Source organism: Hyla sarda, chromosome 7 (genome assembly GCF_029499605.1).
Source record: "Hyla sarda isolate aHylSar1 chromosome 7, aHylSar1.hap1, whole genome shotgun sequence".
NCBI lineage: Eukaryota > Metazoa > Chordata > Amphibia > Anura > Hylidae > Hyla > Hyla sarda.
In genome coordinates, this window is record NC_079195.1 from 34,497,485 (window position 1) to 34,524,833 (window position 27,349).

The window sequence follows — 27,349 nt, forward strand, 5'->3', positions numbered from 1 at the left end:
ACATTGGCTAATAACCAAGAACAGCAACTGGTGACACAGCACCCCTACTGGTCACAAGTCTTTCCCTGGAACGACGGCGCCATCTATAGCCAATTTAGCATGCATTCATGGCAGCCACTTGTTACTAGCTTTGTTAGTGATCCTCAGTGAGGTCACTCGTCCATTAGCCCAACCAATCAGATGCTACATGACGGCCCGCTAGCATTTTAGTGTTGACAATAAAACCCGCCCCCGCACTACGCCTTTGAATGCACAAGCCCCCGCCCCCGACTAACTTTGTTCATATGCAGTTACAGGTCCACAGTACCTCTGTTCCGCTCACTGTAACCCCTTTCCTCAAAAAAGGTATAACCTGCAGCAAAAGGGGGGGTTCATTTTAAAATGTAATTTTTTTTTTTATTTCAATTTACAGGTAGATAAGTTTCAACTTTTTTTTTTTTTTTTCTTTTCTCGACTTTTATTTTAAAACAAACATTTTTTTTTTTGTTCCTCCACATCGGCCTGTTATACACATATATATATTTTATTCTATTTTTTTTTTCTTTTTTTTTAATCTTTACTGTGAAGCCTGTGAGGTTGGGTTCTCCGATTTGCTTTCTTGGCTTGAAGGTGGTTTGCTGTTCCAGGGGCTGTTGGCGCCTAGTGCGGGGGAGTTATTGAAGCTATCCTCGTCGTCAATTCCATTGGCAGCATCAAACTGAGTGTTCTCCAGGCGGGTTATCAGTCGCTCATCTTCATCCCCGAATTCTCCTCCCATAAGGGTTGGTTCGCCCACCACCATTACATCCTGAAAGGGAAGAGTTCCAGAAACATAATCAAGGCAGAGGCGTGTCCCTTCCTTCCACTACTACGCGTGGTCAGAAGCGGCTTCTCGGAGGTCAGGGGAAAGCGGAGGCCTGCAAAAATGTACGCAACGTAAAGGGATGTAGGATTAAAGCCCTACGGTCAGTACAAAAGCAGCAAGTGTTACGCATTACCCATATCTGCTCCTGGTATAGAACCTTGCATGGGACTAGTCACATGAATGCAAGTTCTGCCTGGGTTTAAAGGGGTACTCCACAACCCCTAGACATCTTATCCCCTATCCAAAGGATTGGGGATAAGATGTCAGATCGCCGGGGTCCCGCTGCTGGGGAGCCCCGGGATCTCGTTTGCAGCACCCACCTGTACGGCTTCCACCTCACACCGGCAACGCTGGAGGCTTCGGATCCCGACCACAATGGCGGACAAGCGTGACGTAACGACTCACCTCCCATAGACTTGCATTGAAAGGGCGGGGCGTGACGTCACATGGGGCGGAGTCGTCACGTCACGCTCGTCCGCCATTGTGGTCGGGATCCGAAGCCTCCAGCGTTGCCGGTGTGAGGTGGAAGCCGTACAAGGTGGGTGCTGCAGACGAGATCCCGGGGGGGGGGTCCCTAGAAGCGGGACCCCAGTGATCTGACATCTTATCTCCTATCCTTTGGATAGGAGACAAGATGTCTAGGGGTGCGGAGTACCCCTTTAAAGGGGTACTCCGCTGGAAAACATTTTCTTTCTCAACTGGTGCCAGAAAGTTAAACAGATTTGTAAATTATTTCTATTTAAAAATCTTAATTCTTCCAGTACTTATCAGCTGCTGTAGAATACAGAGGAAGTTCTTTTCTTTTTGAATTTCCTTTCCGTCTGACCACAGTGCTCTCTGCTGACACCTCTGTCCATTTTAGGTTGTGTCCAGAGTAGGAGCAAAATCCCCATAGCAAACCTCTCCTACTCTAGACAGTTCCTGACATGGACAGAGGTGTCAGCAGAGAGCACTGTGGTCAGGCAGAAAGGAAATTCAAAAAGAAAAGAACTTCCTGTGGCACATGCAGCAGCTGATAAGTACTGGAAGGATTAAGATTTTTTTTTAATAGAAGTAATTTACAAATCTGTTTAACTTTCTGGCACCAGTTGATTTAAAAGAGAATGTTTTCCAGTGGAGCACCCCTTTAAATGAGTGTTTCACAACCAATGTGCCTCAAGCTGTTGCAAAACTACAACTCCCAGTATGCCCGGACAGCGCATGCTGGGAGTTGTAGTTTTGCAACAGCTGGAGGCACCTTGGTTGGGGTAAAAAAAAAACTGGTATATGTACAAATATGTTAAATATATCAATTAACTCTATAATATGCAACTGGTTCATAAATATTGAGGCGGGATTCTCCACAACCAATACTCGCAGCAGACATCTAACACTATACACTGACTGGGTGCTTCTAGCTGTCAAAGAATGTTGGGAGTTGTAGTTCTGCAACAGGTGCTGAGCCAGCCACTGCGATTGGGCAGAATTACAAAACTAGAAGAAGGTTGTCTCTTCAGTGCCCCCTGTAGGTGACTACACCGCAAGCCAGAGCCTTTTTTGGCTATGTTCACGTTGCAGGGGAGTCCTGGAAGAACTTTGGCGGAATTTCAGTGTTCTCGAAACTCAAAGCCCCACTGTCTTCAATGGGATTGGAGTCGCCACGAAATTCCGCAAAATGAAAGGGGTCTTTAAATTTTACGGAATGGGGAATTTTTTCCTCTGAAATTCCGCTGTGGGGATGGGATGGGCGGTAAAATTCGGCAGAATTCCTCCATGGAATTCCGTCATGTGAGCATATCCTTAAAGGGGTTATCCAGAAAAAGAAAAACAGAGCTAATTTCTTTCCAAAACAGCTTCACGTCTGTCCCTAGGTTGTGTGTGGTATTACAACTTTGCTCCATTAACTTCAATGGAACTAAAGCTGCAATATCACATCCAATCTGGAGACAGACAGGGAGCGGTTTTTGAAAGAAATTAGCTCTGTTTTTCTATTCCCGGATAACCCCTTTAGGATACGTTCACATAGGCGGATTACCTGCAGAATTTCTGCAGCGTATTTGCTGTGGAAAATCCGCAGCAGATAATCTGCTACCATTGAATTCTATGGGTCCGAAGGAAAAATCTGCAAAACTGCCTCTATTGCGGATTTTCTGATGACCATTGAAGTCAATGGTAGAAAAATCCTTTCCGCAGCAAATACGCCCGTGTGAACCAAGACATTTATGGCATATTATCTATTTCAAGAACAAAATCCAGCTTTCTGACCACCTCCGGCCACTGTATAGTACACATATAAAGCTATACAGTTCTCACTGCTCTACCGCTGTTGCAAAACTACAACTCCCAGCATGGCCGGACAGCCAAAGTCTGTCCAGGCATGCTGAGACTTGTAGTTCTGTGACAGCTGGAGGGAAACTGGTTGGCAAACACTGGTGTAAGGGCTCATTTACACTACAGAAATATTTCGGGCAGAGATTCCGTATGGAGCAAATGACTGCAAAAACAAAAAAGGTGCTAGGACCATTTGGAAATGCGCCATCTCAATAGACGGCAATGCATTTTGGAGCAAATTCCGACGAAAGGACGAACAAGTTTATTCTTTCGGCGAAATCTGGGGATGTTCCTGCGTTAATGCCGTACTGTGAATGGTGCAGCAGAATCCCACTGAGAGCAATTGGAGGCTGTTGCACCGGATTTTTTCAAGCGGAATTCCGCTCGGAAAATAAATAGGGGGAGATTTATCAAAATGTGTCCAGAGGAAAAATTGACCGGTTGCCCATAGCAACCAATCAGATCGCTGTTTTCATTTTTCAGAGGCCTTTTAAAAAATGAAAGAAGTGATCTGATTGGTTGCTATGGGCAACTCAGCAACTTCTCCTCTGGACACGTTTTCATAAATCTCCCCCATAATGTAAATCGGGTAAGGCTGGATTCACACCACGTTTTTGCAATACAGTTCCCGTATACCTTTTCAATTTGAAAACCGTACGGAAACGTATACATTGACTCTCCATTGAAAACCGTATGCCAAAATATGCATCCGGTTGCAACCGTTTTCCGTCTTGTACGGTTTTGTCATTTTCTTTTCCCGTACCCAAAACTGTAGCCTACCACAGTTTTTGGTCCGGGTGAAAAACCGTAAGGAAACGTATACTTTTCTTTTTTTAACATGGGAGTCAATGGGAACGATACAGAAGCGTATGTGTGTACGGTTCCATCCGGTTTGCACCATACGGCTTTTGACTAGGCACAGTTTTTTTTCTTGGAATTTCAATCAAACAAGTGAAACTTTATTCATAATGGAGTGAAACGTTAAAAACCTATACATTTTTTTTTGTTAAACCGTATACGTTTTTTTTCTTTTTTTTCAACCGTATATGGATTAAAATTTGTTCACAAGTTTTGATACAGTTTAGTCCGGTTTTGAGGAATCTGTTTTTTTAATTAAAAACCTGATACGGGAACTGTATTGCAAAAACGTGGCGTGAACCCAGCCTTTGTGCAATACAGTTTTTTTTATCAAGTTTTTGATAAAAAAAATTGATTCCTCAAAACCTGACTAAACTGTATCAAAACGTGTGTACAAAGATTTATCTGTACACGGTTGAAAAATGATGTCCGGTTGCATCCGTTTTTTAAGAAAAAAAAAACGTATACGTTTTGAACTTTTCACTCCATTATGAATAAAGTTTCACTTGTTTGATTGAAATTCCAAGAAAAAAAAAACTGTGCAAAGTCAAAAACCGTATGGTGAAAACCGGATGGAACCGTACGCACATACAGGTCTGTACGGTTCCCATTGACTCCCATGTTAAAAAAAAAAAACATATACAGGTTAATACGTTTTTTCACCCGGACCAAAAACCGTGGTAGGCTACAGTTTTCTGTCCAGAAAAAAAAAAGTTAAACCGTGTGGTTTGAAAAACGGAGACACCCGTATACAATATGGTGCATACGGTTTTGAATGGAAAGTCTATGGTCACGGTTTGCTGTACGGTTGCATAGTTTTTGTTGTTTTTTTTTTTTTTAAAACGTATCCAAAAACTGTATAGAAAAATCGTGGGGTGAACCCACCCCAACAAAGATTGAACGAGGGCCTGAAATCATACATAGATCAAATAAAAGAGCGAAGCGGCAGCCGACATGCCCCCTTTATATAGCTCTATGAAGGAACCATTTGGCTATCTTCGGCTCTCTCAGAGATATATGGAGGGGGTGCGTCGGCCGTCACTTCCTGCGGGGGTCATGACTTGCCGCTCCCAGGGAAAGTCGTGCCCCGTACAGGAGTACGCGGGGGGGGGGGGGGTCCCAGTAATCGAACCCCCCACAATCTTAAACTTATCCCATATCTTTTGAATAGGGGATACGTTTTTTTTCCCCCCATGATACTTCTCGCTTAAACATATGACGTCCCGAGCGCAGAATAAAGCAATCGGGCAGCCATCGGGACCCTTCTGCCAAGTTTCCAGGAATTGTGAAGTGGTTTCCCATGATGAAGGAGATCGCTGCACTAGGAATGTCGGCCGAAAATAAGACTCGAGATATGGGGGAAACTAGATTCCAAGGCAGGTCTGGTTCTGCGTGCCGGTATTGGCTATGGAGAACATTACACACTTTTGCAGGCAGGGGCTTGGGGCAAAATACACATCAAAAAAAGCGGAACATTTCATTTCAACGCAAAAGAGCACGTAACACATCTCAGGATTTTACAGCAGCCAAGTAAGCAAATTAATTTAAAGAAACGGTGCCACAAAGTCTAGCAGGAGGTACTGTATGTGGTGCATTGGTTTTTCCCAACCAGTGTGCCTCCAGCTGTTGCAAAACTACAACGCTCAGCATGCCCGGCTGTCCGGGCATGCTGGGCGTTGTAGTTTTGCAACAGCTGGAGGCACACTGGTTGGAAAGCACTGGTATAGGAGGTAACTGCAGAAATTTAGTTGCATTGCATTTCAGCCATATAAAAGGTTTTAATAGTTAATTTTGTATATTTAAATTTATATATATATATATATATATATATATATTTTTTTTTTATATATTTTTATATTTTATATTATATATTTTTATATATATATATATATATATATTTTATATATATATATATATATATATTATATATATATATTATAATTATATATATATATATATTTTAAAGGGGTATTCCAGGCCAAATTTTTTTTTTATATATCAACTGGCTCCGGAAAGTTAAACAGATTTGTAAATTACTTCTATTAAAAAAATCTTAATCATTCCAATAGTTATTAGCTTCTGAAGTTGAGTTGTTGTTTTCTGTCTAACTGCTCTCTGATGACTCTCGTCCCGGGAGCTGTCCAGCTCCTATGGGGATATTCTCCCATCATGCACAGCTCCCGGGACGTGACATCATCATTGAGCAGTTAGACAGAAAACTTCAGAAGCTAATAACTACTTAAAGGATTAAGATTTTTTAATAGAAGTAATTTACAAATCTGTTTAACTTTCCGGAGCCAGTTGATATATATATAAAAAAAGGTTTTGCCTGGAATACCCCTTTAATATAAATATATATTTATATAAATAAAAAAAATATAAAATATATAATTTAAATGTTATACAGTATACATATATATATATATATATATATATATATATATATATCTTTATATATATATATATATATATATATATATATATCTTTATATAAATATTTTATATATCTTTATATAAATATTTATTTAAAAAACATTTATATATATTAAATATACACACACATACAAAAAATGGATTGGCTTCATGCGCAAAATCTTTTTTTTTTTGGGGGGGGGGGGCATACACAAACACATTTCACTAATTCTAACAGTGTGAAAACCTTGTGTTTTTCTCACAGCTAGGTATATTTGGCATGGAATTTGACACGCACCATGTGAAAAGCGGAGCACCTGCTTCCACTTTTTATAACATGCAGATTAATTCTACAAGAGACGCACGTCTTGAAAAAAGGCGCACCGCTATTTCATATATTTAAAACCGTTCACAGAAATTCGCATCAGAAGGGAATATAAGCGCATCCACTTGCAGCAGAATCCCATTAATCTCAATAGGATTTGGCTGCTCAGTGCACACTAGGGAAGTTCCGAAGCAGGAACTTTGCCAGAGATCCATATTTCCCCGAAAGAATAAACATGTTTATTCTTTAGCGAAATCCGCTCGGAAAAGCCTATTAGTCAAAAGGACTTTTATTTTTTAGGGTAAAATGCAGCTCAAAATTACAAGTGGTGCGGATTTGCTAAGGAAATTAGTTGGCGCTTACGAACAAATTCCAAATAAAAAAATTTAAAAAAATGTAAACCCCTTAATGGTCCATTCACACGTACAGTATTCTGCACAGATTTGATGCGCAGATTTTCTGCTGCAGATTTCAATGTAAACTGAATGACTGAACACAGCCTGAAACCCTGCACATCACATCTGAATACGGAGAATACTGTACGTGTGAATAGACCCTAAGGGTACGTTTCCACCTGGCGTATATGCAGCGTATTTCAATCTACAGCAGCAGCGGGAAATACGTTGCATATCAGTCACTCACCATACACACAAGGCTTTCCAGCGGCCGCCCTGTGTGTGCAGTGAGCTTTGGAGGCGGGGCCATCTGCCGGCGTGACAGAGAATTGCGGCTCCGCCTCCAAAACTCACTACACACATAGGGCTGCTGCCGGAAAGCCCTGTGTGTATGGTGAGCGAGGGATACGCAGCGTATTTACCGCTGGTGCTGCAGATTTTGCGCAGCGTGAAATACGCTGCGTATACGCCAGGTAGGCATGTACCCAAAAGGGGTTTTCCAGCTTTGAAAAATGTATCTCTGGGGAGAAAAAAAAAAAAGTGTGATTGTGGGGGGTCCGACTACTGGGTCTAGGCTCTCCTCCTGCACGAAGCGGGGGTCTCTATGCACATCTATGGGAGTGCCAAAGCGCTGTACTCTTTTATCTCCAACTCTCCCATAGAGATGCACTACCAATTGTACTTTGTAAAGACATCACTTATCTAAGGTAAGAAAAAAATAAACAAAATAAAATAAAAATAAAAATTATTTGTGGGGCGAAATTTTGTAATTTGGGGGGCTCCCGTTTCTATGCCGTGCACTTTACGGTGACAATGATACACTATCTTTATTCTGGAGGTACATACGATTACAATGATACCCAATTTATATAGGTTTTGTTTTATTTTACTACTTTTACATTTTTTGTACAGAAATCAGTATGCTTAAAATTGTTCTCTTCTGACCCCTATAGTTCTTATTTTTCGATATAGAGGGATGTGTGAGGGCTCATTTTTTGCACCATGATTTGTAGTTTTTCTTGGTACCCATTTTGTTATTTAAGGACTTTTTAATCGCTGTTATTTTTTTTTATGGTATAAGAAGCGACCAAAAAAGCAGTAATCATGGACTTTGGTATTCTTTTGTGTCTACTGGTATTCTACTCGTCCTCTGAGCTGACCGGAAGCCCGCGATTTTATGGCGGTGGTCGCGATCAGCCCCCTGAGCTAGTTGGAAAATTTCCTGCATTTAGGCGCCATGATCAACTTTGATCATGGCCATCTGAAAGTGCTAAAAGGGGTACTCCGCTGCTCAGCATTTGGAACAAACTGTTCCGAACGCTGGAGCCGGGAGCTTGAGACCTCATAGTCCCGCCCCCTCATGATATCATGCCCCGCCCCCTCAATGCAAGTCTATGGGAGGGGGCGTGACAGCCGTCACGCCCCCTCCCATAGACTTGCATTGAGGGGGGCGGGGTGTGACATCATGAGGGGGTGGGGCTATGACATCACGAGCTCCCGGCGCTGGCTCCAGTGTTCCATGTCAAGTATTAGCTGTGGGTCCTGATTTCTGATAGCATAGGACAGGCATGGGCTACCTTTTGCACTGCTTATGTTTAGGACTACATCTCCCATGATGCTTTGGCACCATTTTGGCTGTAAGAGTATCATGGGAGATGTAGTCCAAAACATCTGCAGCACTGAAGGTGGTCTATGCCTGGCATAGGAACATTAAAGGGGTATTCATGGCAAAACTTTTTTATATATCAACTGGCTCCGGAAAGTTAAACAGATTTGTAAATTACTTCTATTAAAAAAATCTTAATCCTTCCAATAGTTATTAGCTTCTGAAGTTTTCTGTCTAACTGCTCGATGATGATGTCACGTCACTGGAGCTGTGCATGATGGGAGAATATCCCCATAGGAGCTGGACAGCTCCCGGGACGTGAGTCATCAGAGAGCAGTTAGACAGAAAACAACAACTCAACTTCAGAAGCTAATAACTATTGGAAGGATTAAGATTTTTTAATAGAAGTAATATACAAATCTATTTAACTTTCCCGAGCCAGTTGATATATAAAAAAAAAGTTTTTGCCTGGAATACCCCTTTAAGGTCTCTAAGGTCACTACTTTATCTCACATATCCCCAACTCTTCATTTATAAAGTTTTATTTTGGTGTTTACTTATAAAGGAGCTTTTTTTTAGTAGTTTAAAAAAATTTAAGGACAGGCTGGAACAGAGCTGAAAACAATAAAAAAAAAAAAAAACACAATACAAGAAAACATAACAAACAACCTTTACGCACCCCCTAAATTCACCGCTGCTTCAATTACCTCACCAACACTGGTCACGTAACAATGCAGCCAGTCACTGGCCTCAGGGGTCTCTTCTCGCTTGTACAGCACGCGACTGCTGAAGCCAGTGATTGGCCGCAGCAGCATCACGTGACCAAAGTATGTGACGTCGGTGGGGAGCACCGTACCTGTGGCATTGCAGGGGAAAATTTAGGGTCGAGTAACGGTTTTCTTTCTTTTTTCACCCGTTTCAGCCTGTTCTATATTTAAAAACAAAACAAACAAAAAAGAAAAAACAGTAAAATTCCTACAATTTTTAGCCCAAGACAAAAACTAACACTCAAGATCACATGATTTCACTTCTGTAAGGACGAGCACGGGTGGGTGTAGGCTGCAAGGCATTGTTCACATTGAGAGAGATTTATCAAAAGCCGTCCAGAGGAAAAGTTGCTGAGTTGCCCATAGCAACCAATCAGATCGCTGCTTTCACTTTTCAGAGGCTTTTTCAAAAATGAAAGTAGTAATCTGATTGGTTGCTATGGGCAACTCAGCAACTTTTCCTCTGGACAGGTTTTCATAAATCTCCCCATTATATTTGAGGCCTATGTTCTGTATATGCACTGACATAGGGGAAACGTGTCCATTCACCTAATCAATGCCAAAGGAGTATTCTATACTCTATATCAGTGTCTCCAACCTGTGTGCCTCCAGCAGTTGCAAAACTACAATTCCCAGCATGCCTGGAGAGCTGTTGGCTGTCCGGGCATGCTTGGAGTTGTAGTTTTGCAACAGCTGGAGGCAAACTGGTGGGGATACCATACTCAATATTAGAGATTAGCGAATTTACAGTAAATTCGATTCGTCACGAACTTCTCGGCTCGGCAGTTGATTTCTTTTCCTGCGTAAATTAGTTCAGCTTTCAGGTGCTCCAGTGGGCTGGAAAAGGTGGATACATTCCTAGGAAAGAGTCTCCTAGGACTGTATCCACCTTTTCCAGCTCACCGGAGCACCTGAAAGCTGAACTCATTTATGCAGGAAAAGTCATCAACTGCCGAGCCGAGAAGTTCGTGACGAATTGAATTTACTGTAAGTTCGCTCATCTCTACTCTATATGGTAGGGCCTATATAGTGGCTAGTCTCTCTCTCTATACCCACATATATCTCTCTCTCTCTCTAATATCTACCTCATATCTACCTACTAGTGTTTATCGTGAATATTCGAAATGAAAATGTTTTACCGCGAATATCAGCATTTTGCGAATCTTTAGAATATAGTGATATATATTCGTAATTACAAATATTCTTCTTTTTTGTGTGAATATGCAAATGTATGCAAATATGCAAATATTCGCGAATATCGCCATTTCCAGTCAGAGGACACTGATCCCTCCTTTTTTAGGTGAAAGATATAATCGCGCATGCGCACTATGCAAATTTCATGCGAATTTTCGCATGGAAAAAAAAGGAACATCGCAAATAAGAGAATTTTGGCAAACATAGGACGAATATTTGTCCATATATTGGCGAAATATCGCTAATTTGAATATGGCTCCTGCAACTCATCACTACTACCTACCTCCCTCATATCTACCTACCTAACCCACATCTACCACCTATAGGCAAATATATGCTACTTAGGTCTTCAGTTTGTGATGATATTGCATTGAAAAATCTATTCAATGTTAACAGAGCATTAAAAAGGGGTACTCCCGTGGAAAACTTTTTTTTTTCTTAATCAACTAGTGCCAGAAAGTTAAACAGATTTGTAAATTACTTCTATTAAAATGTTTTAATTCTTCCAGTACTTATCAGCTGCTGAATACTACAGAGGAAATTTTTTTCTTTTTGGATTTCTCTGATGTCATGACCACAGTGCTCTCTGCTGACCTCTGTTGTCCATTTTAGGAACTGTCCAGAGCAGGAGAAAATCCCCATAGCAAGTGTATGCTGCTCTGGACAGTTCCTAAAATGGACAGCAGAGTTCAGCAGAGAGCACTTTGGTTGTGACAGAAGAGAAATCCAAAAAGAAAAGCATTTTCTCTGTAGTATACAGCCCCTAAAAAGTACTGGAAGGATTAAGATTTTTTTAATAGAAGTAATTTACAAATCTGTTTAACTTTCTGGCACCAGTTGATAAAAAAAAAAAAAAAAAAAAAAGTTTTCCACGGGAGTACCCCTTTAATGTTAACAAGGCATTTATTGCTCCTGTATCTTATGTGGCACCATCCCTTAAAAAAAACATTTCTCTAGTGGTCCTATTCATTGATTAACACACAATGGCAACTTTAAGCGGGAACATAACACTGGGGCAGACTTACAAAATTCTAGCGCAAATCTAAATAATAAGGTTGCCCATAGAAACCCATCAAATTACCCATCACACAAGATGGGTAAATGAATACTTTGCGAATATGAGCAAATTCTTTATATTTGCGCTATTTAATAAAACCGCCACACTGTGCTCACCGCTCATCACTAGTATCGTATAACTGGGGCACATGTCAGGCAATTGGGGGGGGATAAAGATAAAATTAAAAGGTGATGCTTACAGGTACCTGGCTGGAGAGGGCGAAGGTACTGGCCGGACTTTTCTTCTTACTGTTGCTGTTGTTTGTGTTGCCCCCTCCAGAGCTCATTGTGCTCCCCCCAGACATCTTCCTTTTCCTCCTTTTGTTAGGAGCCTGTCGGGCTGGTTCGGCTGCAGGCGTAACACAAAACAGGAGGTCAGAAAGGCGCACACGACTCATAAGGAATGCAGAACGAGAAGTGCAGCTATTATGAATGCTCACCGGGTGGCGCTACCATCCTCTGCCATTTCTGAAATAGACACGTCTTTAAGCAATCTCTTGGGCTTAAACTGTACGTCTTGTGCCGGGACATGAGCTCCTGCATGGGCTCCAGAATTACACACAGCTGTCAGGGGGAAACATAAGAAAGTGGTTAGACCTCAGGATAAAGCTAGATCTCATAATAGATGTGCTAGACTGTATCTATGGGTGAATATACCATATGTGCAACTTGTACAGCTTCACAGGGGACCATAGGGCAACAGGGTCCACTCGTATGGAAGAAAAACATCAGCGCTTATCATAGACTACTCAGTGTTTCCCAATCAGAGTGCCTCCAGCTGTTGCAAAACTACAGCTCCCAGCATGCCCGGACAGCCAACGGCTGTCCGGGCATGCTGGGAGTTGTAGTTTTGTAACAGCTGGAGGCACCCTGGTTGGGAAACACTGGACTACTAGATCGCATTGGACCAGGGCCGGCGTTAGTGCGGGGCAAACCGGGCAGTTGCCCAGGGCCCCCATCCTAAAGAGGGCCTCTGAAAAGCTTTAGGGCATTACTAACAATACTGCAGTTAGCGCAAAATCGCTGTAAAATCGTGGCATTTTTGCCACATATCGTGGAAAAATACAGTAGTGTTAGTATAGCCCTAAAGCTGTCCGGGCTGCAGACAGCACTAATAGACTTATTATGGACCTTCTAGGACCTGCGATGACTCCTATAGGCTAGGACTCCTGATGAGGTCATCGCAGGTCTTGGAAGATCCATAGTAAGTCTGTGCTGTGTGTGTATGGGCTCTGGGCAATGGATGGAAAAATAAGGTAATAAAGGTAATAGAAGAAAGTATAAGGGGGGGGGGGGGTTCAAATATTCAATTACAGCACATACACTGCTCAAAAAAATAAAGGGAACACTAAGATAACACATCCTAGATCTGAATGAATGAACTAATCGTATGAAATACTTTCGTCTTTACATCGTTGAATGTGCTGACAACAAAATCACACAAAAATTATCAATGGAAATCAAATGTATCAACCCATGGAGGTCTGGATATGGAGTCACACTCAAAATCAACGTGGAAAAACAAACTACAGGCTGATCCAACTTTATGTAATGTCCTTAAAACAAGTCACAATGAGGCTCAGTAGTGTGTGTGGCCTCCACGTGCCCGTATGACCTCCCTACAACACCTGGGCATGCTCCTGATGAGGTGGCGGATGGTCTCCTGAGGGATGTCCTCCCAGACCTGGACTAAAGCATCCGCCAACTCCTGGACAGTCTGTGGTGCAACGTGGTGTTGGTGGATGGAGCGAGACATGATGTCCCAGATGTGCTCAATCGGATTCAGGTCTGGGGAACGGGCGGGCCAGTCCATAGCATCAATGCCTTCCTCTTGAAGGAACTGCTGACACACTCCAGCCACATGAGGTCTAGCATTGTCTTGTATTAGGAGGAACCCAGGGCCAACCGCACCAGCATATGGTCTCACAAGGGTCTGAGGATCTCATTTCAATGGAGTACATGGCCCCAGTCGCAAATTTGCCAATCTTGGTGTTCTCTGGCAAATGCCAAACGTCCTGCATGGTGTTGGGCTGTAAGCACAAGCCCCACCTGTGGACGTCGGGCCCTCATACCACCCTCATGGAGTCTGTTTCTGACCGTTTGAGTGGACACATGCACATTTGTGGCCTGCTGGAGGTCATTTTGCAGGGCTCTGGCAGTGCTCCTCTTTGCACAAAGGCGGAGGTAGCGGTCCTGCTGCTGGGTTGTTGCCCTCCTACGGCCTCCTCCACATCTCCTGATGTACTGGCCTGTCTCCTGGTAGCGCCTCCATGCTCTGGACACTATCCTGGCAGACACAGCAAACCTTATTGCCACAGCTCGCATTGATGTGCCATCCTGGATGTGCTGCACTACCTGAGCCACTTGTGTGGGTTGTAGACTCCATCTCATTCTACCACTAGAGTGAAAGCACCGCCAGCATTCAAAAGTGACCAAAACATCAGCCAGGAAGCAAAGGATCTGAGAAGTGGTCTGTGGTCACCACCTGCAGAACCACTCCTTTATTGAGGGGTGTCTTGCTAATTGCCTATAATTTCCACCTGTTGTCTGTTCCATTTGCACAACAGCATGTGAAATTGATTGTCAATCAGTGTTCTTCCTGAGTGGACAGTGTGATTTCACAGAATTGTGATTGACTTGGAGTTACATTGTGTTGTTTAAGTGTTCCCTTTATTTTTTTGAGCAGTTTTTATTGCTGTAAGATATTGTGAGGACACAGCTAATTCAGATTTTTGCCATAACACTTATATTTTTCCATCCACAGACCCATATGGTACTTGTTTTTTTGCACCATGTATAGTACTTTGTAATAACACCTTTCATTCTACCATTAAATTAATGGTGCAACCAAAAAAATATTTTTTTTGTGGGGAAATTGAAGAAAAACCACAATTTTGCTAATTTTGGAGGATTATTTTTCATGCAGTGCACTTTAAGGTAAAACTGAGAAGTTCTCTTTATTCTGTAGGTCCATACAATGTAAATGATCCCCATATTATATGCTTTTCTATTATTGTACTGATTTTAACCCCTTAAGAACACAGGGCATACAGGTATGCCCTCAAGCACTGGTACTTAAGGACTCACGGCATTCCTGTACGCCCTGATCCCGTTTACCAGGTTTAAACCGTTTTGACCAGAGGAGAACAGGTTATACCTGGTGGGTCCCGGTTGCTACCGGCAGCCAGGACCCACGGCCAATGCTGGGCACCGCTTAGACGCCGCGATTAAAGTTGATTGCGGCATCTAAAACAAAAGTGAAAGTATCCCGGCAGCTCAGCGAAGCTTATTGTGACTATCGCAACTAAATCACGATGTCCCGTTCAGCTTAGAGGACGACGGGAGGGTGCTCATCTGCTTCTTCGTCGTCCGATTGGCGATCTACTGCTCCATGCCTGGAGCAGCAGAGCGTCGAGAAGACTGATCAATGCTATGCCATAGAATTGATCAGTATATGCAATCAGAAGATTGCATAAAAAAAAAGTTTATAAAATTCATTATCCCCTTCCCTATTAAAAGTTTAAATCACCCCCCCCTCTTTTCCCATTTTTTAAATAAAATGATGTAATAAAGAGTAAAAATAATCATACGTGGTACCGCCGCATGCGTAAACATCCGAACTATTAAAATATAAGGTTAGCTAAACTCCACGGTCGATGGCGTACTTGTGCATTTTTGGTCACTTCATATGCCATAAAATATTAATAAAAAGCGATCAAAAAGTCTTGTCAATAAGTGCCGAAAAGTGCACTGCATAGAAATGGGAGCCCCCAAAAGTTACAAAATGGCGTTTTTTTTTTCCGTTCTTTGTTATTTCAACCCACAAAATTTTTTTTTTGTTTCGCCGCCGATTATATTATTAAATAAGTGATGTCATTACAAAGTACAATTAGTGACGCAAAAAACAAGACCTCATATGGGTCTGTAGGTGCAAAATTGAAAGCAGTATCATTTTTAGAAGGGAAGGAGGAAAAAATGAAAGTGCAAAAATTAAAATTTGTCCTTAACCTCATGAGCAGTAATCCCGGGCGTGTCTCAGGGTTAATTTTCCCTGCCAGGATCGGTAACCCCGAGTCACGCTCGGGGTAGAATTGCAGAGTTGCCGGCCGGGCTGGACGATATATCGCAAAAGCAATGCGATATAGCGATGCGGCCCTCGGGAAAACATGCGATTATCTGCTCGGGTCGGCTCCCGTGGCGGGGGACGGCCAGAGCAGGTAAAGAAAAATACTAAAAGTCAGTGTTTCCCTACCAGTGGGCCTCCAGCTGTTGCAAAACTACAACTCTCAGCATGCCCAAAGAGCCAAAGGCTGTCCGGGCATGCTGGGAGTAGTAGTTTCACAACAGTTGGAGGCCCCCTGTTAGAAAAAACACTGAGCTACGTGTAAAAGGAAAAAGGAGTAAAATAAAAAAAAAACTTCTGCTCACCTAGTCCCGGTCCCTGCAGATGCCGTTCCCCTCCATGCGTTCCGGTCCCTGCTCTATTCTTTATTCATCTTACTGGACCTTTCCCTTTTCAGCCAATCACAGGCCGCAGTGGTGTAAAGCCTGTGATTGGCTGAAGGGGAAAGGACTTGTTCTGCAGCAAATACACTAGGTTTGAAATCTGCCCGGCAAACCCAGTGTATTCTGCTGCAGGACAAGGTGACAGGGGGGGGGGGGGGGGGGATGAATGTGACAAGAGGGAAGAATGTGACAGAGGGGGAGGGGAATGTGACAAGGGGGGAGGGGAATGTGACAAGGGGGAGGAGAAGGTGACAAGGGGGAGGAGAAGGTGACAAGGGGGAGGAGAAGGTGACAAGGGGGAGGAGAAGGTGACAAGGGGGAGATGTGAAATGGGCGGGGGAGATGTGAAATTCAATGCAAAAAATTGTACCGCTTTTGGTCCAAATTTCCAGACAGAATCATACCGCCAGGGAGGTTAAAGGGATTGTGCGCTGCCCGGCCTTTCGGAGCTCCGCACACAGCGTCTGGAAGTTTATTACTCCGAACGCTGTGTGCAGGCTTCCGTGTTCGCGGCCGCTGGGCGTGACGTCACCCCCGGCCCCCTCGTGACGTCCCGCCCACCCCCTCTACCAAAGTCTATTGGAAGGGGGCACGACCGCTGTCACGCCCCCTTCCCATAGACTTTGGTAGAGGGGGCGGGCGTGACGTCACGAGGGGCCGGGGGTGACGTCACGCCCAGCGGCCGCGAACACGGAAGCCTGCACACAGCGTTCGGAGTAATGAACTTCTGGACGCTGCGTGCGGAGCTCCGAAAGGCCGGGCAGTGCACAACCCCTTTAAGGTGAAAATGGGTGAGTCCTTAAGGGGTCCAAAAAACTAAAGACTTTTTAACAAATAAAGTCTTTAACTTTCTCATTCTTCCATATACAGGGCTGCAGAGAAAACCGTACAGGATGCAAAACGGACACAACTGGATGCATCGTTTGGCATAATACGGTTTTCAATGGAGAGTCAATGCATTCGGTTTTCAATACGGTTCCACATTGAAAACTTAAATACGGGAAAAAGGTGGTGTGAACCCACCATTACTAATCCAGCACAGTGGCCCTTGTCCCCTGCCCCATTTGCCATATACTTGGGATTTATGGTCAATATATAAAAAATGTTGTATGTCTGTGATTCTGGACCTAAGAAAAATGAAGTATGAGCTGCTTACCCGGAGGTAGTTGAGCGTAGAGTTTGACAGTCCACATCTTGTGATGTTCTTCGACAACTGGTCCAACATTTGGGGGTCCTGGGCCTTTAAATAAAAAAAGAAAAAGAAAATTTTAATTAAAAGTAAAAAATAAATTTTTTGAAATTTAAAAAAAAATTATATTCATACATGTCTAACCTCGGTACCTGCAGTCCTGGCTCACCTCCCTCCAGTCCTCCGATCCTCCCTCTCCTTCCTGCATCCGCGACAAGAGCTTGGGTCCAGACCTGCCAGCTCAACCAATCACTAGCCAGAGGTGTTCCATCTGGGCCACTGATTGGCTGAGCGGGCAGGTCCTGTACCAAGAAGAGATAAGATTGAGGGACTGGGTAACCCTTTTAAAGGAAGATTCCAGTATTTTTAGGATGGTCCGACTCTCACCACCCCAACAGACGAGTCACTGAAGGGGCCACGGCACTTGTGCCAGCACTGCATCCTGTTCACTTCCTGCCAGGCACAGATCTGAATGTAAGGATCGGTGCCTTAAATCAGCTGATCGGAGGGTAGGGGGGATTGACAAGAGTTGGACATTCACCAATCAGATATTGATAAGACACACTACCAAATATTCCAGGAAAACCACACTGAAATTGTTTTCTAAATTTCCAGACTTACATGCATGGCAAGGATACTGCGGGGAATAAGCTCTCGATGTTGCCGGATACTGAAATGCCACGTTTTTATCCTCATCATGTCGTCAAACATGAACTCCAGGTATAATCTCCCCTCTACGCATACCTGCAGAAATAATGGGAAAAGATCAGGTCAAACAGAAATCCAAGAACTATAAAGAACATTAACGAAACTACAAGGTTGCTATACTAATACATGACCACTAGATGGCACTATGGCTATTTGTTCTCCCCCATATTAATAGATACTACACATCTCACTTTTTATCTGCCCATATAAGACGCCCCCCATTTCCCACTTGTTTTGCCACATATAGCCTATTGGAAGGGGGAGTGTATGAGGCTACATGTAACCTTACAATGGTTTTTGGCTGAAAGTTGCCCTACACAGCACTATAGTCATAAATAAATAAAAAAAATGCAGTTCTTAGGGCAAGTTCACAAGGAACCGATTTTACTTACAGATTTCAACAGGTATTATCTGCAGCAGATTACAGTACCACGCATGTGAATGAGACCACCATATGCTGCAGATTTAAAATCTCCAAAGAAAAATCTACATGATTTGGTGCCCATTTATCTGTGGAATATTGGTCAAATTTACCTGCTGGTGCTAGGACTGCTCGGAAATGCGTTGTCACCATAGATGGCAATGCACTTACGAGCAGGCTTCCGCTATCGGAATTTCTGCGGCAGAAGTTTCTGCTGCGAAAGATCCATGCATGTGGATAGCGCAGCAGAATCCCATTGAAAACAACGTGACTCTGCTGCAACTGAAACTCCAAGCGGAATTTTTCTGCCTAGTCTTAGTAAAAAAAATTTAAAGGGGTACTCCGACAATAAACATCTTATCCCCTATCCATAGGATAAGATGTCTGATCGCTGGGGTCCCGCCGCTGGGGAACCCGCGATCTCCGGACTGGCAGCGGCGCTGTCCGGAACATGGAAGCTTGGAGCTTCCGTGTTCGTTACATGACTCCTTCGTTCATTTTTATGGGAGGGGGCGTGACAGCTAGTACATAGCCGTCACTCCTCCTCCAATAGACATGAATGGAGGGGGCGTGGCAGCTGTAGTCACCAGTCATCAGGCACAGAGCAGAATTCTCTCAGTGCATGGACGACCGGGGTGCCGCACTGGAGATCACGGTGGTCCCCAGCGGCGGGACCCCCATGATCAGACCTCTTATCCCTTACCCTTCGTATAGGGGATAAGATGTTTATTGCCGGGGTACCCCTTTAAATATGTCCCCCTGCTGTGCACAAACACTTGCACTAGGCTCTGCTGTATTTTCTAAATCCCTTTAATTTGTCTAAAACAAATCCCAGAATTCTGAAGGTTTTTCCCAATGTATTAGCCTTGAGTAATAGGCTGGTAATACAAACCTTACTCTTTATACCATTTTCTGTCTTCACGTCAATGTTTGCCAACCTGTGTGCCTCCTGGGAGCATGCTGGGAGGTGTAGTTTTGCAACAGCTGGAGGCACACTGGTTGGAAAACACTGCTTTAGGTCATTAAACATGTGGAAATGTTGAAAAATGTCAAAAACTAAATAAAACTAAGTATATTAAAAAGCTTAAATTTTGAGATGAATAAGCTTTCTTTAACATTAGACTGCACTGTCCCTTTAAATGGGCTCTGTCATTAAAACTAATTTTTGCTATTGCACTCCTTATGGTAAATAAAAAATCTTTCTAATATACTTTGTTTTGAAAAATAAAACTAAATGAAGTTTTCTATGTTTTATTTGTGTTTAAAAAAAAAAAAAGCTGCCACTAGGTGTCTCCCTATTTGTCTAGAGCACATTCCCCCCATCTCTTCCACAGACTTTGGACTCCTGCTGGCCTGGCAGAAGTCCAAAAACAGGAAATGCTGAAGGGGGGGGGGTGCAGCTTTAGCCAATCATAGCTCATCTCACACTGAACTGCTCTGGGCTGTGTGTAGCAGAGTGAGGGAGGAAGTTCTCCCCTGTATGGCTTCAGATGAGGTCACACCTGCTGGGGAACGCCCCTTCCCAGTCTTTGAATCTGATTGAGACTGAGCAGAAAATACAAAGCACTTGTTTATCACGATGGGGGTCAGTGACCTGGGAGGATAATAAAATGTAACCAGAGAGATCATGAGGGGGTACTCTTTAAATCCTCAGTGTGGCGATCATACCTGTGTAAACATGGGTTTGCCGTGCTGTGTGACCATTGTGCACTGATCGCAGTCCAGAGAGACAAAGTTATTGTGGAATGACTCCTTGGGGTGTTTCAAGACGTAGTATAGCTCTGTGGCGCCACCTTCAAATATGCTGCGGAAATACCGGGGAATAAGCGTCCGTCCAATTGCTGACAAGATAAAAAAAAATATAAAAAAAGTGCGTGTTACATCAGTTCTTACAAGAGTCATCGTACTCCATGCACGAGGGGACACATCCGGGCCATATAAAACTATAGCAGTATTATAAAAAGGTGCAGAGTAGGTGGTGGCCCAGGCGCTGTAGACAGTCCACAGGGTGTTAGTGTTTCCTAACCAGTGTGCCTCCAGCTGTTGCCAAACTACAACTCCCAGCATGCCCGGACAGCCAAAGGCTGTCCGGGCATGCTGGGAGTTGTAGTTTGGCAACAGCTGGAAGCTCACTGGTTGGGAAACACTGGGCTACTGTATATAGCCCCACAGTTTCAATAATCCTCTTTCCCATGTAAGGGCTCATTGAGACTACGGATTTCTGTTCGGAAAATACGATGCAGCAGTCTTCCATGGTTCTCAATGAGATTCTGCTGCACCATTCATTATACGGAATTTCTACAGCAGACATTCCGCAGCGGAAATTCCGGACCCCAGACGCCGCCGAAATAATTAAGAGGGTACTCCGCTGCTCAGCATTTGGAACAAACTGTTCCAAACGCTGGAGGCGGTGCCGGGAGCTCGTGACGTCATAGCCCCGCCACTCAGCTCCACTAAAAAGTGAGGATGCAGGGGTACACTTTTTTTTATTTATTTTTTTTTTAAATCAACTGGTGCCAGAAAGTTAAACAGATTTGTAAATGACTTCTATTAAAAAAAATCTTAATCCTTCCAGTACCTATTAGGGGCTGTATACTACAAAGGAAATGCTTTTCTTTTTGGATTTCTCTTCTGTCATGACCACAGTGCTCTCTGCTGACCTCTGCTGTCCATTTTAGGAACTGTCCAGAGCAGGAGAAAATCCCCATCGCAAACATGTGCTGCTCTGGACAGTTCCTAAAATGGACAGAGGTGTCAGCAGAGAGCACTGTTGGCATGACAGAAGAGAAATCCAAAAAGAAAAGCAATTCCTCCTGTAGTATACAGCCCCTAAAAAGTACTGGAAGGATTAAAATTTCTCAATAGAAGAAGTCATTTAAAAATCTGTTTCACTTTCTGGCACCAGTTGATTTAAAAAAAATAAATAAATAAAAAAAGGTTTCCACGGGAGTACCCCCAGGGGTACTCTGGAGGAATAAAAAGGTTTTTAAATCAATTTGTTTCATACCGTTATACAGATTTGTAAATAACTATATAAAAATCTTAATCCTTCCAGTACTTAGCTGTTGTATGCTCCAGAGGAAGTTGTGTAGTTCTTTTCTGTCTGACCACAGTGCTCTCTGCTGCCACCTCTGTCCATGTCAGAAACTGTCCAGAGCAGGAGCAAATCCCCATAGCAAATCTATCCTGATCTGGACAGTTCCTGACACGAACAGAGGTGTCAGCAGAGAGCACTGTGTTCAGACTGGAATTAACTACACAACTTCCTGTGGAGCATACAGCAGCTGATAAGTACTGGAAGGATTAAGATTTTTATTTAGAAGTCATTTACAAATCTGTATAACTTTCTGGCACCACGTCACCAGCTTTACCCAAACAAGGTAACACGACTCACTGTATCTCTTTGGTCCGTCTTCCAAGCAAAAAGTGATGGTCAACATGGCGTCATCTTCAAAGAATTCTGTGGTGAAGGCGTCCCACCAGAGATTGTCACATTCCTGTTAAAAAAGAAGCTCTGATTACTTAATATGGGCAGGAGAGAGAATTTATACAATTATAGGTGTACAGGAGTATAGGAGATGTACCAGACGGTCTCATGGCAAAGACAAACATTGCAGAACACGACGTCCTCCTACCTCTGTCCAATTCTGAAGACGTTTGTTCAGTTCAAATATTCTATAGTCTGTCTGGTTCCCATACGGTGTATGTCTCCTTTAAGAAGAACAAAAAAACATTTTTAATTTAAAAAAAATGTTGTCTGGTTGACTTGGAACCATTTTTTCTTGTCTCTGATCCAGTGTTTCCCAACCAGGGTGCCTCCAGCTGTTGCAAAACTACAACTCCCAGCATGCCCGGACAGCCAACGGCTGTCCGGGCATGCTGGGAGATGTAGTTCTGCAACAGCTGGAGGCACCCTGGTTGGGAAACACTGCTTTTATCACTGGAAATATTCCCTGTGTCAGGCTCCACCCCCTTAGACTACAACTCCCAGCATGCCCGGACAGCCGTTGGCTGTCCGGGCATGCTAGGAGTTGTAATTTTGCAACAGCTGGAGGCACCCTGGTTGGGAAACATTGCTCTTATCACTGGAAATATTCCCTGTGTCAGGCTCCACCCCCTTAGACTACAACTTCCAGCATGCCCGGACAGCCGTTGGCTGTCCGGGCATGCTAGGAGTTGTAGTTTTGCAACAGCTGGAGGCACCCTGGTTGGGAAACACTGCTCTTATCACTGGAAATATTCCCTGTGTCAGGCTCCACCCCCCTTAGACCCTACAGAGCGACGCTTTGATGTGGCAAATAGATGTGACTCCCCTCTACTAGCTCAGAAGAGAGAATCCGAAAATTGATTTAAACTATTTCTACGCAACGAATTTTAAATACATTTTTTATAGATTAATTCAACAGAACATTATTTTATTTTTTTATTTTTTTGCACAGTGTGCGAGCCTTAAAAAGGGGTTGTCCCATCTTGTTAGCGGGGACGTTAAGCAATTTACATAACACCCATTAAAGTCAATAGAAGTTACGTAAATTGCGTAACCCCAAGAGAGACGCTTTTTACATAACTCCTAGAGTTACGTAAACACAAAAGGCCTTCTCATAACTGCCATTAAAGTCAATGGGAGTTACGCAAATTGCGTAACTTCCCACCTTTGGCTACTTTTGGCTTTTAGGACCACCTCTGGCCGCTGCAAACAGGCCGGAAAAAGCCAAGAAAGGAGAAGGGACAACTCCTTTAGGATGATAATGTTACTGGATAAGAAACTGTCTCCATCTTAAAGGGGTACTCCGGTGGAAATCAATTTTTTTCAAATCAACTGGTGCCAGAAAGTAAAGAAAAAATTGTAAATTACTTCTATTTAAAAATCTTAATACTTCCAGTACTTATCAGCTGCTGTATATTCTACAGGAAGTTGTAGTTCTTTTCAGTCTGACCACACTGCTCTCTGCTGACGCCTCTTTCCGTATCAGGAACAGTCTAGAGTAGGATAGCTTTGCTATGGGGATTTGCTCCTACTCTGGACAGTTCCTGACATGGACAGAGATGTCAGCAGAGAGCACTGTGATCAGACTGGAAAGAACTCCAGTAAGAAATGATAAGTACTGGAGGGATTAAGATTTTTATATAGAAATAATTTACACATCTGTTTAACTTTCTGGCATCAGTTAATTTGAAAAAAAAAAAAAAAAATTCCGCCAGAGTACCCCTTTAACTGATTTAATAAAGGGGTACACCTGTTGAAAAAGTTTTTTGTTTTTTTTTTAAATCAACTGGTGCCAGAAAGTTAAACATATTTGTAAATCCCTTCTATTAAAAAATCGTAATCCTTCCAGTACTGATCAGCTGCTGTATACTAAAGAGAAATCCAAAAGAGAAATGCATCTCCTCTGATGTCATGACCACAGTGCTCTCTGCTGACCTCTGCTGTCCATTTTAAGAATTGTCCAGAGTAGGAGAAAATTCCCATAGCAAACATATGCTGCTCTGGACAGTTCCTAAAATGGACAGAGATGTCAGCAGAGAGCGCTGTGCTTGTGACATCAGAGGAGATGCATTTCTTTTTTGGCTTTCTCTGTAGTATACAGCCGCTAAAAAGTACTGGAAGGATTAAGATTTTTTAATAGAAGTGATTTAGAAATCTGTTTAACTTTTTGGCACCACTTGATTTAAAAAAAATAAATTAAAAAAAATAAAAAAGTTTTCCACAGGATTACCCCTTTAAACACTGAAATTGCAACACCAAGAATGACAGACTGTAATACTATGGAAATTGAGGGAGTAACAGATGTCACCAAGATCTGCCAATGACCAACTATTCAATGGAAAGGGAATCATTCAACTATGTGGAAGAGGATTCAATAAAATAAGCCAGATCGAAAGCAATCCTTTGGATAGGGGATAAGATGTCTAGGGGCGGAGTACCCATTTAACCCCTCTAGTCACCATTCTAGGCACACTAACAGCTCGGGTTACGTTAATTTGCTTGTGGAACCTATGGTATGGTCCTTCCTCTAAAGGGTCCCAGGAAGGAGCCAAATTTTCATGACAAAACTAGGCTGAATGTTTCTCGTACTACTGTGAGCAGCCTGTATGTATGTGCTACAATGGTCTGACACGTCTCTGGACTTGTCCGCACATCAGGGCCATCTTTGATTGGCAACCGCAAAGGGAACAGTCAGCAGCGGATTTTGACGACTTTCCTGCCCAAGTGCATTCAGCGTGGCAGAACATTCCTCTGAAGACCAATAACCACCTCATTGATAGCATGCCATGGTGCGTAAGCGTGATTTTTTTTGGCGCATGGCTTCATATTCAATAATTAATGAAACAAATGTTTTGAATATTTTGTTTCCATGCGATTTCCATAATTCCACGACTTTTCAATCTTGGTGTTGCAATTTAAAATGATAAAAGGGGTAAGATATCTGATCGCGGGGGTTCTGCAGCTGCTGCACCCGGCATTCGTTCAGCGCATCGGGTGCATCGCCGGAGACTCGTGAGGTCACGTATGGGCCCCTGATCATGACGTCACAGCCAAGCCCCCTCAATGCAAGTCAATGGGAGGGGGCGTGACGGCCGCCATGCCCCCTCCCATTGACTTGCATTGAGGGGGAGTGGCCGTGATGTCACGAACAAGGCGTGAACGTGACGTCACGAGCCCTTGCCCCGCATCGCCAGTCATCCGCACGGAGCGAAGTTCACATCGTGCAATGGATGTCTGGGGTGCCGCAGCAGAGATCGTGCGAGATCGGACCCCCGCGATCAGTACCCTAAGGAGTAAACTTAGAAAAATCTAATAACTATAGCAGAAGAAATGAGAAAAAAAGGGTTGTGTTAAAGGGGTACTCAGGTGGATTTTTTAAATTTTTTTAAATGAACTGGTGCCAGAAAGTTAAACAGATTTGTAAATGATTTCTATTAAAAAATCTTTATCCTTCCAGTACTTATTAGCAGCTGTATGCTACAGAAGAAATTCTTTGCTTTTTGTATTTCTTTTTTGTCTTGTCCACAGTGCTCTCTGCTGACCCCTCTGTCCGTGTCAGGAACTGTCCAGAGCAGCATAGGTTTGCTATGAGGATTTTCTCCTGCTCTGGACAGTTCCTGATATGGGCATCAGGTGTCAGCAGAGAGCACTGTGGACAAGACAAAAAAGAAATTCAAAAAGCAAAGAATTTCCTCTGTAGCATACAGCTGCTAAAAAGGACTGGAAGGATAAAAATTTCTTTAATAGAAGTAATTTACAAATCTGTTTAACTTTCTGGCACCAGTTGATTTAAAAAAAAATGTTTTCCCCCGGAGTACCCCTTTAATTCTACTTGAGAAACGCACAAATATTTCTTTCTTACGTGGTGTGTGCGTCATATCAGTCAACAGGATGAGCTCCCGTTGGAGAATCTTAAAAGGGGTTATCCAGGAAAAATCTTTTTTTTTTTTTTTAAATATCAACTGGCTCCAGAAAGTTAAACAGATTTGTAAATTACTTCTATAAAAAAATCTTCATCCTTTCAGTACTTATGAGCTGCTGAAGTTGAGCTGTTCTTTTCTGTCTAAGTGCTCTCTGATGACACGTGTCTCGGGAACTGTCCAGAGTAGAAGCAAATCCCCATAGCAAACCTCTTCTACTCTGTGCAGTTCCCGAGACAAGCAGAGATGTCAGCAGAGAGCACTGTTGCCAGACAGAAAAGAACAACTCAACTTCAGCAGCTAATAATTATTAGAAGGATTAAGATTTTTTAATAGAAGTCATTTACAAATCTGTTTAAAAACTTTCTGGAGCCAGTTGATATATAAAAATATTTTTTTTTCCTGGAATACCCCTTTAATCTAAAGGAAACAGCAAGATGGACTTTAAGACCCCAGAGTCCAATGTTAAAGGGGTATTCCAGGCCAAATCTTTATATATATATATATATATATATATATATATATATATATATATATATATATATATATATAGGCTGCGGAAAGTTAAACAGATTTGTAAATTACCTCTATTAAAAAATCTTAATCCTTCCAATAGTTATTAGCTTCTGAAGTTGAGTTGCTGTTTTCTGTCTAACTGCTTTCTGATGACTCACGTCCCGGGAGCTGTCCAGCTCCTATGGGGATATTCTCCCATCATGCACAGCTCCCGGGACGTGACATCATCATTGAGCAGTTAGACAGAAAACTTCAGAAGCTAATAACTATTGGAAGGATTAAGATTTTTTTATAGAACTAATTTACAAATCTGTTTAACTTTCCGGAGCCAGTTGATATATATATATAAAAAAAAAATTTTGGCCTAGAATACCCCTTTAATACTTTGCGATGGACACACTGGGGAAGATTTCTAGCCACCAGATACACCACGTTCCCTATCCCTGCCTATATTATTAATCAGATTTTTTAATAGAATATTTTACAGTAATATCTTTACTTGTCAAACATTAGTTTCATGGGGTATTAATAAAATGAGCAAACATGCCAATGTACATACCCTATCCCGGGCTCCAGATACGTGGGCGGATACATCGGAGTCGGTCTGAAGGGACAAAAAATTGTTTAGCAAAAAGTATTTATTTTATTTTTTTATTTTTTATTAATTTTTCTTTCAGACATCATAGACTATTTGTAACAAACTGCAGTGTACGCTAAACAGATCCTACAGTACAGATCAGTGCTTTCAGTCTAGGAGGCCCTACAGGACCACCATGTGTCTCCAATGTCATATGGGGGGGTCTCTCCGTCAAATTTCAGGTTGTGTTATGGATTG

General features: G+C 42.8%; 1 protein-coding gene across 20 annotated transcripts in view; it reads right to left on the bottom strand.

The window, feature by feature from the left end:
• Positions 1–449: 449 nt before the first annotated feature.
• The window catches only part of LDB1 (LIM domain binding 1), a 236,549-nt gene continuing 209,649 nt past the window's right edge, over positions 450–27,349 (bottom strand). For 14 of the 20 annotated variants that reach the window (XM_056531455.1, XM_056531462.1, XM_056531460.1 and 11 more), the window contains 10 exons: positions 27,074–27,118; positions 22,227–22,302; positions 21,986–22,088; positions 20,260–20,432; positions 18,084–18,206; positions 17,430–17,513; positions 12,208–12,331; positions 11,968–12,116; positions 9,607–9,678; positions 450–787 (listed from right to left, as the gene is read on the bottom strand). In XM_056531455.1, coding sequence (XP_056387430.1) covers positions 557–787; positions 9,607–9,678; positions 11,968–12,116; positions 12,208–12,331; positions 17,430–17,513; positions 18,084–18,206; positions 20,260–20,432; positions 21,986–22,088; positions 22,227–22,302; positions 27,074–27,118 — 1,180 coding nt within the window. In that variant the 3' untranslated portion in view covers positions 450–556. Of the gene's footprint in view, positions 897–9,606; positions 9,679–11,967; positions 12,117–12,207; positions 12,332–17,429; positions 17,514–18,083; positions 18,207–20,259; positions 20,433–21,985; positions 22,089–22,226; positions 22,303–27,073; positions 27,119–27,349 lie in introns of all 20 variants that reach the window. The other 6 variants (XM_056531469.1, XM_056531459.1, XM_056531458.1 and 3 more) reach the window with 4 other exon arrangements.